Genomic DNA, 11,970 nt, shown 5'->3' on the forward strand with positions numbered 1-11,970 from the left:
TTGCAAGAATTTTCTTTTAAATGGAAAACGCAATCACAAGATGTTGGGCATCTGGATTGGTCATCGTATGCACTTCCTGATTTATCCTGGTGGTCGGTAGGAGAAACTTCCGTGGGACTGAGCCGGCCATCCCCAGAGATTGAGTTCATGAGACTGACTGAGATTTATTATTTTTTTAAGTGGCGGCATCGCTAAGTGTATCTGGTTAGGGTTCACTTGGAGGAACTCGCTTCATGGAAATGGCTCATTCCATCACACATTTCGCCTTAAAAAGTTGAAGGCGTTCTTCACCTTTCATATCTGAGAAGCCGGGCTTAGTCGGCCAATTTTGATAACACGTCAAGTTTAACTTATTGATGATTTTATCTTAGTAGCTAAGGCCTGTTTCTATATTGTATACTTAGTACTGGTAACCATGGCTGGCTGTTGCACTGGAACCTACGAAGTGTTGTAGTGATTCAACCTTGAACTTATTGAGTAACGAATGGATGATGTTATATCCTAATTGCCGTTTGTTTCCCCTTAATTGTTGTTAGTATCACAGTGGACAAAAGTTAGGCAACACAAACATAATATTGAGCTTTCATGAGACACAGTATCTAGTTCAGCTAGCTAATTATGTTTAACAAGGAGGAAAAGTTACTTCTACTGGGTGCATACAACCATCTGTCTCAAGTTAAATTACCAAACCAACTACAGATATCTTATAATTCGATGTCTCTGATGATGCCGAACAAAAATTAAAATAAAATAAAAACAGAAACACCTCCACTCGGACGAGGATGGATAGATTGTACTGAACATGCATCCAAGTAGTGACGTAATTAATTGAGTTATTTCTACATGTAAACCACCTGCAGCAGAGCAGAATAAGCAAGTATCACAACACTATTTCAATATCAGTCACATACAACAGAAAAGTAATGACTAGAATCACATGTAAAATATTTTATCATTTGCTATTCATTTATCAAGTTTCTTGTATTTTCCTCTTTGAGATAACAATGTTTGCCACGATAGTTTTTTTTTTCTCTTTTCTTTTTGATTAATGTAGTATCACAAGTCCAAGAGAATTCATAAATAACTGCAATGACAGACCATATCATGACATGGGCGATGTACATACACACAAACACAGGATAACATGCTACAGAGACTAAAAGATTATCAAACTACCATAGTCCTGCAATAGGTAATCTCCATGTTCTTTTGCCGTCTATCCAGATATCTAGGGAATACATAGTGGACCATGCGGTTTGTTATGGGTTGATATACTTCGATCAAGAAAGTCAAAATCTTGTCCAATTGAAGGTGACAAGTCGGATGCAATACCCAACCTCAAGACCGACTGACTCTGACTTGGATGCCAGACTCCTTTCAGTGCTCGACTCCTCCCAGTGCCTGACCCCAAGATCGACCGACTCCAACTCTGCTGAGTGCCTGACTCCTCCTAGAGTCCGACCCCAAGACTGACCGACTCCGACTCCACTCCGTGCCCGACTTCTCTCGGTGTTCGACTCCGCTTAGCCGCTGACTCCTCAATCAGCTCAGTTTCACCGAGTTCGCACACCCGACCGTCACCTAAATGACACGTGAAACGATAAAGCACTCAATGGTAGATCACCTATCCTATTAATACAGCATGGTCATGTACTATGTCAGGCATGGGCAACAAGTCCCTTAACTACTGCAATGATGAAATATTTCTCTTATCGTCGATGTGACGTCCTCTGACTCCTTGTATAAACTTCGCTTTTCACGGGCGCAAGTACGCATACCTACACAATCCATTTTTCCACCTTCTTCTTCCTCATCTCCAACCGACAGATTGATTTGGACGTCGGAGTAGCAGAGCCAAGGCACTCCTGGTCTCCATTCTAACTCTTCTTTTTCTTTGGAGCTCTATAGGGCTATCCTATTCTTCAGCAGATCGTGGGATTTGTACTACTCCGTCGACACAGAAGCCAGGAGTCCGGTGACTCATCTAGAGACGATCTCAAGCATGAACACAGTTAATATTGGCAATCTAGAAAGGCTCCGTCGGTTATTTTCAACTGAGAATTTGCCACACGGGCAGGGCATGATGAAACAAGACACTGGGAAAAAAAACCAAGGTCAAGGCTAACCCCTCTGAGAAGACAGATGATGCTTTTAGTGATCCAACTAACTTAATCAATGATATACATATGAGACTTGAATCTTTGACAAAATTTTTTAACCAACATCCTTATTCATAAAGATAAGGTATCTCAGATGTTCTTTCTTTTAAGTCTAACCAAAAACTAGAACCCATGAGTTCTAACTATTCGGATCACGGGCATGGATCTTATTCCAGCCATCAAAATGATGGTGAATAATCATGTTGTCATCGTACCAAGTATCTGGTTTTAAAGGTAAATAAGAAACACTTTCTTAACCTACCTTGGTTATAATTTATGCGCCTTTATGCTTAACATTTAAAAGGGAAAATCAAGCACAGATGAGCAACCAGTAAAGACCTAGAGACCTCATTCTCAATATCATTAAACCAATCTTAATAACAATAGCTAGATATCCCTCACTTCATTTTGGTTAATCCGTAAACATATGGTGAGAATAACATTAACATAGCAATCATGTTGTTACCAAACATGTAGACTTTAGATGCCTTCTATGACGCTTCCAAATCCTCAATTTGAGAAGGCCAAGCAAGTTGCTCAACTGCCTTGCAGTGGGTGGATATGAGTTTCCTGTACAGTAGGGAAAATCAAGCAAAGTCTGGTGGGCACAGCAAGGCTACAGCACAGAAATGAGTTGTGGCTTGTGGCTTGTGGCAAGTAGCCATGGGAGTGGTGGATAGACCATGGGCAAGATATTGCACATAGGCAGGCTGCAGTGCAATGAAGATTGTGTGCAGAGAATAGAGTGCAGACAGGAGTACACACAGAAGATAAACTGCATGGGCAATCCACGCACTGAAATAGACATACAACTTTGCCACATGCTACCATGTCACGCCACCCGCAACTAGGTCACTGTGCATGCAATGTGTGGGCAGATGTTTCAACCAAGTGAACAAGCAGACTTCAGGTGGCAATGATTGTCCTGGTGGATAGTTTCACCAATTTGATAATGATTTTTAGTTTTTGGTCTTTGAATTCAAAATTTGGAATCTGGTGCCCAAGGATGTCATGGGTTGCCAACGGTGTTGTTACCTTTATTTATGTCCTAAAGAGGGTTTTGTTCATTAGATAGAATCATGCAGGTAGTGTGCAATGCAAACCCTATCAAGCACTGTAATTTGAAATTGCCTTAATAGAAAGTGTGCAAATCATCTGCTTTCAGTGTTCATTTGATTCCATTTAACTGTCTCATTGATTGTCTATGTTGTCTGTTCGGAGAACAAATTGTGTTCATTTTGGTTGTTTTGGTCATGCCCAAGGCACAACAAGCATCAATTTAGGTCCCTGGAAAGATAACTAAGGACATAGTGCCATCGCAACTGAAACTCAAACAAGGATTTAGCCATGCCGCTGCCACACTTGCAATTAAAAATCTCATTAACCTATCATTCACATGGTCACACCAGTCTCAAATGGGTCAGAGAGCACTAAACATGACAGTGTCTTTGTTTAACCAAGGAATCATGATTTCTCCAACACCTATATGTTTCAGAGTTTTCTTCTTATCCCAAAATAGTTGTAGCCTTGCACAAAATAACTTAAAAGTGTGATTATCACTGATAAAGAAAAACTGGTAATGCATATTATACAACAAACAAAATTGAACTTATTGCTTAATAGTTGATACTAAAAAAAGAGACTTAAAAGTGTGATTACCATAATCGGCTTATGGGAACCAAGGTAAAAGCTAGCCATCATGTGCTTTTCCAATACAGTCAGCCTTCATTTTGTATGATAGTTTTGATTCCAGACCATTTGTTGGAAAATAAACAAACTCATGTTATGTGATTTTGTAGGTTTCTAAAATCTACGACAGTGGGATTAAAACCCCATGTAACAGATGAGATGACAATTTTTCCAGGATCCATTAGTTAAATACAACTAAATAAGATATCAAGTTAAAATATTGATAATTGATTTAAGCTCGTGCTCTCTAAATTATCAAACACTTTCCTAAAAGCATATTTCGCAGCATGAACACCTTGGTATGCATCAAATTGTCTCCCTTTCATAACATATCAACATCAATCTTATCCGCAGCGCAACACATTTAAATGTAAAAAAAATAGAAGGGAAATAACTTAATTGGAATGGAGGTAATATGTTCTTCATTGGTACTATCAATAATAAAGGCATTTAAAAGCCACATAAAGAAAAGTGCGATTTTGGCTTACCAGTATCAGATCACTTGGTGCGCTTAATCTTGGCCAGCTGAACTTGTAAATCCACAAACATCTGCATACGCTGGAACTCTAGCTCCTTGTCGAACTCCATTCGCTGCTTCTCCATTTCCATCATCTGCTGCTGCTTCGCCACCTCAACACTCTCGTATATATCAGAAAATCTCTCTATCGCCCTAGCAAGCTCACGGATCTCGTTCCCCTCCCTCTCCAAAGCCCTCTTGCATCTTCTTTCTGAAGACCCGGATGGCGACCCAACACCCTCCTCCGCTTCCTCTTCCTCTTCCTCCTCCTCATCATCCTCCTCTGCCGCTGCCGCCGCCGCAGCCGCCCGCCAGAAGATCGAGTCATCGACAGCAAGGGCGGTGGCTGTTGGGCGCTTTTCCTTCAAATCTAACGGCAGTAAGGATGTCGCGACAGGCAAAGGCGCGCCCTTTCGGTGGTATGGGAGCGCCAAAGCGAGAGGGGGCGACAAAGCGCGCTTCTTCACCGAGTGTGCAGTGGGGACCGCGGCGACGGACGATCCGATGAGGGTATCAAGGCGTGAGAAGAAAGGCCACTGGCTGACGGCCACAACCGAGCCGGATGCGATCCTGCCCTTCTCGATCTTGTACTTTTTCTTGAGGGTATCGATGCGGTTCTTGCACTGGACGTCGGTGCGAGGCGGGCGGCGTCCGGCGGCTCCGCGGCGAGAGTTGACGGCATCGGCGACCTCCTGCCAGTGCTTCTGGCGGAGGTTACCGCGGTTGAGGTCAAGGTAGCGGTCGCCCCAGGCGTACACCAGCGCCGACGTCTCCCCCTCGCTCCAGCAATCCTCCCGGTAGGGTAAGGCCGGGTTCGGCGGCCGATACGGCCCCCCTTCCTTCCTCTCCATCAGATCGATCTAACGCAAACTCCCAGGGATCCGTCTCCGATTCAATCGCTTCTCTCTCTTTGAGCTTTGCACGTCTTATTCGGTTGCCGTGTTGTCGACGGAAAGAGAGAGAAAGAGAGGAATAAAAGAAGGTGGGGGGAGCGGCGAGGAAGGGAGGGGCGCCGGCTGGCGAGGGAAGGGAGGCACGTGAAGAGCACGAGAGCGGAAGTCGCCGGTAGACGCGTGCGCCGACGTTCTCGCGCTGATTGGGGTGCGAAATGGCGGGGTCCATGGGGCCGACGACGCATCACCGCCGTTGGTTCAGTGGGCGCGTTGCGGGTTGACGGGGAAGGCGGGACGAGGGACGGGAGTGAATTTATTGGTGGTTAGGTCGAGGAGAGGATGGCGCGGGGCACCGGGGACAGCCGGTGACGAATGAGAATTTTACGGGAAGATAGGGAAGCGGGAAGGCCGAAGGAGCGGATGAGTGAGAAGGAGGAATCGATGAGGTGGGTAAGTTTGTCGGGTAGGAACGGGTCGCCGTCGGCTTGGAAGGAAGGGAAAGGCGTCACCGCAGAAGCGAGAGACTAGCAAAGAGAGAGGGAGAGGGCAGCGAGAGGAAGATGAGGACCACCAGGTGCTGTCCCTATCTCCTCTTTGGATTGGATTCCCTTTTATATTATAATTTTATTTTTTTTTCTTATTTATATTTTCTTTTTAATTTTGCATTATTTAGGTCTGAGTTGATGAACAACCCCGAGAGGTCGAACCCCCTCGAGAAGGAAATGATATCGAACGCATTGAGAGTCGGCGGCCAGGCCTCGACGTCCGGGGCCTCTTCCTCTTCTCCTCCGACAGTGACGAGGGGCAAGAGATGACGGAACAATCGGATTCGGTTTCCCAGAGGGATGCCGCATCGCCCTGGGCTCCATCATTGCACATTTGGGAAGCGTCTTCTAGGGTATGCAATTGGTCGTCCTCCGTGTAGAATTGGACATGGCGGAAACCCTTCTTGAACCAATTGTCCTCCATGATCTCCGGAATGGTGATCCGGGTTCGGGGATTGGTGTCCAGGAGGCGGTGGAGGAGCCGGTAGGTCTTTCGGTACATGGACACAATGCCGCAATCGCCGAACGGGAGGCGGCCGGCGGTCAAGACGAAGAGGATGACGCCGCAGGACCAAATGTCGACCTTGGCTCCGTCGTAGCCCCTTCTCGAGAGCACTTCCGGAGCCACGTACGCCGGCGTGCCGCAGAAGGTGTGGAGCAGGCCGTCCCCGCCGCGGCTCTGCTCCGCGACCGCGGAGAGTCCGAAGTCGGAGACCTTGAGGTCGCCATTCTCGTCGACGAGCAGGTTCTCTGGCTTCAAGTCGCGGTGGAAGACGCCGCGAGCGTGGCAAAAGGCGACGGCGGAGACGAGCTGCTGGAAGCATCGGCGGGCGGCGTCCTCGCGGAGCCGGCCCTTGGAGACGCGGGAGAAAAGCTCCCCGCCACGGACGTACTCCATGACGAAGTAGATCGTGGTCTTGGTGGCCATGACCTCGAAGTAGGAGAAAAGAATATCTAAATTATTTACAAAAATAAAAGTAAATGATTTATTAATGGGAAATAATTCATTTTCATGGATGGAATGTTCGACATATGTGCAAGAATGATCACACGATAAAACAAAAAGATGGACCATTAATAGTCCGATATTAGCTCATGTAGCTCGATAAATTATAAATAATAAAATGGAGAAAAACAATGGCGTCGTCCGGACTCGAACCGACGATCTTAAATGTAAGAAGGATGTGATGACCAATTACACCACGATAAACGAGCTTAACTTTAAATATCTTATTACCAGAACTTTAAGAACATTTATTGAGAGATTTATTTTATAATATTAATACATGTCGTAATCACTTAAAACATTTTTTTATTCAAATTTTTTAATTCAAATTTTAAACAAATCGACAACTTCAAAACAATACGATTAATGTTAGAAATTTTCGTCAGTTTTACGTCTTTTTTATTTTTTTCACAAAAAATTAAAATCCGACCTGCCGGATTCGAACCAGCGACCTAAGGATTATCTGCCACACTACAGTCCTCCGCTCTACCAACTGAGCTAAGGTCGGTTTGCTTATTTTACATCTAAATATTTAATTAGTTATATAATATTATATTTTTATAATTTCATGTTCTAAATTTGCAGATAGAATTTCAAGAGCTCTATTTCTTCTTCTTTCCTCTCCATTTTTACAAAATCCTTCCAATTTGTTTTCTCTTCTTTAAATTTTTTGAAAATACTTAAACACTATCTCAGAATGATCGTCTTCTTCAAGTATGAGATTGTCAAGCACAAGATTATCGAAACATCACCAACCCTAGCAAACAAAGGGCTCCTCTGCACTCCCATAGGACTGATTATTCAATTTAATTACCTCAAATATAGTTGCCTCAAGCATATGGTAATAGACAAGAACTTCAGCATATATATAAGAAAAGTGATCAGCATCAGCTTTTCTTTATATGAAAACTTGATTTCTCTTTGCATGCTAATGAATTCACCATCCATCACTTAGAAAATACATTCAGCAGATGTTCACCAAGTAGCTACGTACAATGAACAAATAGGCACGCAGTGAAGTGATTTGCTACTTACCAACAAAATAATTCCTATATCTTTCTTTTACTCACTCCTAAAAATGACAAGAAGTTGTTCGCTTGCTTTGGCTTCTTCTTTTGATAGACACCGGCCAGCACATGCAGATCCTGCAGGTATTCAAATATATAACCCTTCAAAAGAAATGGAGAATATCTTTATCGTCTAAAAGAAGATTTTGACAATCGGTTAGGTTCTTGCCTCAGTCTTGCATCTGCATGATGAAGGTTTGCTAGGTTTTGAGCGAAGGGATGGATCATCAAGAACTGGGATTGCCTTAGCAAAATCTGCTCCTGCTGAGGAATCATGTGTGCTCAGAAGCATCGAAGATTTTAGGATAAGTCGAAAATTCTTGTTCAGGAATTAACTGAGTAGAAATCTGTTCATGTCATTAGATTAAGTAGTCTGTAAACGAAACTGAAAGGGCATCCTTTTCATTCTTGGTAGATCATACATACATCAAATGTTCTGCAATTTTTAAGCGTTGCATGAAGAATCTAGTAATGGAAGATCGAGCAAACATGTACCTGGTGATACATAATGCTGATGGTGTCGAGGGAATTTGATGTTCGGTTGCATGCTACACATCTCAAGACGCATGGCATATTCTTGACCAGCAAGGATTCTCTGCATAAAAGTTTGAAATTCCAGTTTCTAATAAGCTATAAGAATATTATATCATTTGCGTTAATGGCACCATCGTTGTATATATATTGTGTTAAAAATTAATGTCTGCCATTGAAGAAACTTCTTCACCTGCTTCAAGCAACCAATTCGTTGTTCAGTCTGCTTAACCACAGCATTTGCAAGGAGACTCTGCTCGAGTTTGGATGAGACAGTGCCTAAATGGTCGACTATTGCCACAACTGCTTCACATATGTAGCTCTTTGTCCCCTCCAAAATCCTAATTTTACACTAATGCACATCATCGTCTCGAAATTGTTTGTTGATACAGGGAAAAGAAAAAAAGGAAGAAGAAACAGCTCACATCTTCTTCTGCTGGGCTATGGAAAATGCACGCTCACAATGTTCTGCTGCATGGTGAAGCTGAGACCGCAGGTCCTTCAGCTCCTGCAACGAGAAATGAGTAGCAGAAGAAATAATTACTTTAGCAGGGGGAAAAATAGAGATGTTGCAAGACCAGCAAAGCGTTGTGGAAGCCCTCCTCCTCTCTCTCATTCGCTTCATATTGTGTGGACGGAGATTTAGGCAATGGCATTACGGAGCCGGCTGTTGCGTGCTCCACATCTTTGCCTTCCTCCATAGATGTGCACAGAGGTGGAAGAACAGAGTCTGGGTGAGGATTGAGTGCTTTGAGAGTCGAGGCAGACACGAGATGGAGGAAGAGAAGAAGACGACAAAAAGTGTAGAGTCCCGTGAGCACTATAGCCTTAAATGAAGCTGGAGACAAGGAGCACTTTGTTAAAAGCTCACAGTAATACAGCAATGGTGACGGATGAAATTCTACCTTTAGCTATCGAATCATCATGCAGTAATTAGACAGTAGTTAGACATCACAACTGAAATCGAAGTTAGGTCCACTGGCGCATGTGCAGACTGATATCGTTCTCGTGCCACTCATGGCTGTCACTTGCTGCATATATAGCAGCTCTATCTCGTGATCGTGAAGAGCCGTCAATGTTCTGTAAATTGAGATTAAGAATACCAAAGTACGAAGAAGGAATAATTTCATCCGACACCAGAACACGGCTCACGTGAACTAGATTCTCTAAAAACGTAGGGTGCAATCTGCAATATTTCGGATAAAGGAGCTAGATTTCGCCACTAGAAAAGACAAGGCACAAAAAAGCTCTCGAGCTGCTAAAACTCAACCCCGACGATCTCCGAGACGAGCTAGGTACCAATTCAAGCCATCTTTTCCACCAATCTCTCATAAATTTCACTTCCTCAACTCTGCTCAAACTGCTAAATTAACACTGATCCTTTTCATATCTCGCTTGTGGAGAAGTAATGGCTTTTGCTTATGCCCTGACGCCGCCATCTATATTTCTGGTTCCAACTCGTCCCCTTTCTGCAATTACTCGAAGATTTCCAGCCCCTACGTTCACTGGTACTCGACTCCTTGCTTCTTCTCCGAGTGCGCATGGTTTGAAATTGGTTATTTCTCAAAGATGTCTCTTAGAAGCAAAGTAATTCATTTGCTCAGTAGTAGCTAACAAGCAGCAATCTGGGTTATTGAGAATCTTTATTGCAGTAATTGGCTTCCCTGGTGTTTGATTTAATTCCTATTAGGTGGAGGGAGGTGCATGTCTGTTGTTGCCAAGGCTGTGGGAGATAACTCTGACACTTCTGATGGAAGCATTGTGAAATCTTTCCAAGATGCTGTGAGTCACAGTTTCAATTTGTAGACGCATCTGAGCTAATTATGATACCTTTTATCTTTGTCCATAACATCCTAAGCAGGATTGCAAAGGCACAGCATGATGCTAACTAAAATGAACATGATCCATGCCTATATGGACTCTGCAGATATTCTCTCTATATATCTATGGTTCAGAAACCAGTTTTTCATGAATCCTCTTCACAAACAAACGTCAAAGCAAGGAAATATAGATGTACTGGTCATTACTGCATTTTCTGGAAATCAACTAATTATGCTCTACTGTTCAGTATATCTATGTTCCCTTACCTTGGCAATGCTGAAACCTGTATAAGCCCTTTCGTATAAGCAATAGAAAGGGAAAATTCACCTTCACTCTGCGTCACACATGAAGGTTAGCTCCTCAGAACTGCCAAAACGAATGAAGATATGAGAAATTTTACACTAACAATGCAAAAAAGGGCAAACAACTATAGTTTAGTTCCTCATTGCCCAAATGGCTTTGTATGGTGGAAGTTGTTGCCTACTTTTGCTGCATTGGGGCTTGCTTCTATGTACAATATCAAAGAATAAGAGGCTTTGGAAATTAGTCTATTACAAAAATGAATTAGATTCATATGGTGATTAATATATCTATGGCTCTGTTGTTGTTGCTTTCTGAACTAAAACCTGCTGATTCCTTGACTCAGTGGAGCAGCTCGGAAAATCTGATTGGCGTTGCTGGTCTTGGATTTGCAGCAATTGTTGCAGTTTGGGCCTCTAGTCATCTTATTGAGGTGACTGCACCTAAATCATGTTTTAGTTAGAACAATATTCTAAGAGGTTTTCCATACCTTCTGTGGTAGTTAGTGTGCCCCTCTTGGATGATGTTTCTTTCTTTAATCTGGACTAGTAATCATGCAGGCTATCGACAAGCTTCCACTGGTACCAACCGTCTTCGAATTCATAGGACTACTATTTACCTGGGTAAGTCTGCATTCGAGTGGTCTGCAAACTTTGGCTTCTTGAAAATTGTCTAACCATTTCGATTCTTCCCATGTTTACAGTGGTTCATCTATCGCTACCTAGTGTTTAGACCGGACAGGTGAGAAGGTTTCCAACCATGATTTTAACTCCTTGGTTAAAGAATCCCCAAGTGAAAATCCTAAGTAAAAAATGATAAACAGCTGAAGCAATTCTAGGGCTACTTGAAGAAAACTTTGCAAACTAGTTGCTTGAGCAAGATTGACCAAGAGATATAACTTCTATTTCTATCGCTTCTTGCTGGCAAATCTTTTGAGTTACTGTGATTCATCTTCTTACATTGCTCATTTGTTGCATTGATCTTGTTCAGGGAAGAATTTTCAAAAATTGTTAAGGATGCTGTTTCAAGTGTTCTTGGCAAGTGAGAGGCTGCAAAAGACATCTGCTGCAATTTAAAGCGGATTTAAGAATGTACATATTTCTGTAATCTCAGTCTGTAATCCAAACGAGATATCGTGTACTGAAAAACCAGAATAAGCATGTAATATTGATGTGAATTTTATAAATAAATGACTCAGAATCCATCAACAAGTACACTTGCTGCTAACTCAAAATGTAAATAAATAAAACAAAAAAACTCTGTGAAAGTTCTACTTCATGACCCAACTTTTTTTCTTTTTCATTATGAATAAATACTGGGTTTTTTCTTTTTTGACTTCAGCACAACATACATCTCATTGAATCTGTAATTCGTGATCAAAATTTAACAATTCTATAGATGCCAGTAATTGCATCACTGTCCTGATGCACTCCTTCAATTCT

General features: G+C 42.6%; 3 protein-coding genes, 1 non-coding gene and 1 pseudogene across 7 annotated transcripts; 1 reads left to right on the forward strand and 4 right to left on the reverse strand.

The window, feature by feature from the left end:
- Positions 1 to 581: 581 nt before the first annotated feature.
- Positions 582 to 5,797, reverse strand: LOC141824946 (trihelix transcription factor ENAP2-like). Its single transcript, XM_074712295.1, has 2 exons — positions 4,337 to 5,797; positions 582 to 854 (listed from the first exon to the last, which is right to left on the reverse strand). Exon 1 carries the CDS (start codon positions 5,214 to 5,216, stop codon positions 4,347 to 4,349), a length of 870 nt encoding a protein of 289 aa, XP_074568396.1. The 5' UTR covers positions 5,217 to 5,797; the 3' UTR covers positions 582 to 854; positions 4,337 to 4,346.
- A 98-nt stretch (positions 5,798 to 5,895) lies between these two features.
- Positions 5,896 to 7,757, reverse strand: LOC141823137 (CBL-interacting protein kinase 19-like; annotated as a pseudogene).
- On the reverse strand, positions 7,234 to 7,317 carry TRNAY-GUA (transfer RNA tyrosine (anticodon GUA)). Its single transcript is given in 2 exon segments — positions 7,234 to 7,269; positions 7,281 to 7,317. It is a non-coding gene; the product is annotated as a tRNA-Tyr (tRNA).
- On the reverse strand, positions 7,739 to 9,108 carry LOC141822684 (putative protein ABIL5). Of its 2 annotated transcripts, none has more exons than XM_074710015.1 (6): positions 8,986 to 9,108; positions 8,833 to 8,915; positions 8,601 to 8,748; positions 8,372 to 8,471; positions 8,046 to 8,137; positions 7,739 to 7,954 (listed from the first exon to the last, which is right to left on the reverse strand). In XM_074710015.1, exons 1-6 carry the CDS (start codon positions 9,106 to 9,108, stop codon positions 7,859 to 7,861), a joined length of 642 nt encoding a protein of 213 aa, XP_074566116.1. In that variant the 3' UTR covers positions 7,739 to 7,858. The 2 variants fall into 2 exon arrangements, with proteins under 2 accessions (XP_074566116.1, XP_074566115.1); XM_074710014.1 differs by having other exon boundaries at positions 8,046 to 8,140.
- Positions 9,109 to 9,630: 522 nt separating this feature from the next.
- On the forward strand, positions 9,631 to 11,718 carry LOC141825025 (protein CURVATURE THYLAKOID 1C, chloroplastic). Of its 3 annotated transcripts, none has more exons than XM_074712388.1 (7): positions 9,631 to 9,702; positions 9,814 to 9,915; positions 10,098 to 10,189; positions 10,875 to 10,961; positions 11,089 to 11,151; positions 11,232 to 11,269; positions 11,519 to 11,718. In XM_074712388.1, exons 2-7 carry the CDS (start codon positions 9,816 to 9,818, stop codon positions 11,571 to 11,573), a joined length of 435 nt encoding a protein of 144 aa, XP_074568489.1. In that variant the 5' UTR covers positions 9,631 to 9,702; positions 9,814 to 9,815; the 3' UTR covers positions 11,574 to 11,718. The 3 variants fall into 3 exon arrangements, with proteins under 3 accessions (XP_074568489.1, XP_074568492.1, XP_074568491.1); XM_074712391.1 differs by having other exon boundaries at positions 9,663 to 9,702; positions 9,811 to 9,915; XM_074712390.1 differs by having other exon boundaries at positions 9,667 to 9,696; positions 9,812 to 9,915.
- Positions 11,719 to 11,970: the final 252 nt, after the last annotated feature.

The sequence above is a fragment of the Curcuma longa genome, chromosome 3 (genome assembly GCF_044706935.1).
Source record: "Curcuma longa cultivar G26 ecotype Majalengka, Jawa Barat chromosome 3, ITB_CL_G26_1.1, whole genome shotgun sequence".
NCBI lineage: Eukaryota > Viridiplantae > Streptophyta > Magnoliopsida > Zingiberales > Zingiberaceae > Curcuma > Curcuma longa.

Bases quoted from the DNA above. Each gene is read 5' to 3' on its own strand.
- LOC141824946 (XM_074712295.1), bottom strand. From the start codon at position 5,216: ATGGAGAGGAAGGAAGGGGGGCCGTATCGGCCGCCGAACCCGGCCTTA.
- LOC141822684 (XM_074710014.1), bottom strand. From the start codon at position 9,108: ATGGAGGAAGGCAAAGATGTGGAGCACGCAACAGCCGGCTCCGTAATG. The intron at 8,472-8,600 runs GTGAAGAAGTTT...ACTTTTATGCAG, and splicing joins GAATTGGTTGCTTGAAGCAG to AGAATCCTTGCTGGTCAAGA. The intron at 7,955-8,045 runs GCAAGAACCTAA...GAATACCTGCAG, and splicing joins CATGCAGATGCAAGACTGAG to GATCTGCATGTGCTGGCCGG.
- LOC141825025 (XM_074712388.1), top strand. From the start codon at position 9,816: ATGGCTTTTGCTTATGCCCTGACGCCGCCATCTATATTTCTGGTTCCA. The intron at 10,190-10,874 runs GTGAGTCACAGT...TCCTTGACTCAG, and splicing joins TGAAATCTTTCCAAGATGCT to TGGAGCAGCTCGGAAAATCT. The intron at 10,962-11,088 runs GTGACTGCACCT...GTAATCATGCAG, and splicing joins CCTCTAGTCATCTTATTGAG to GCTATCGACAAGCTTCCACT.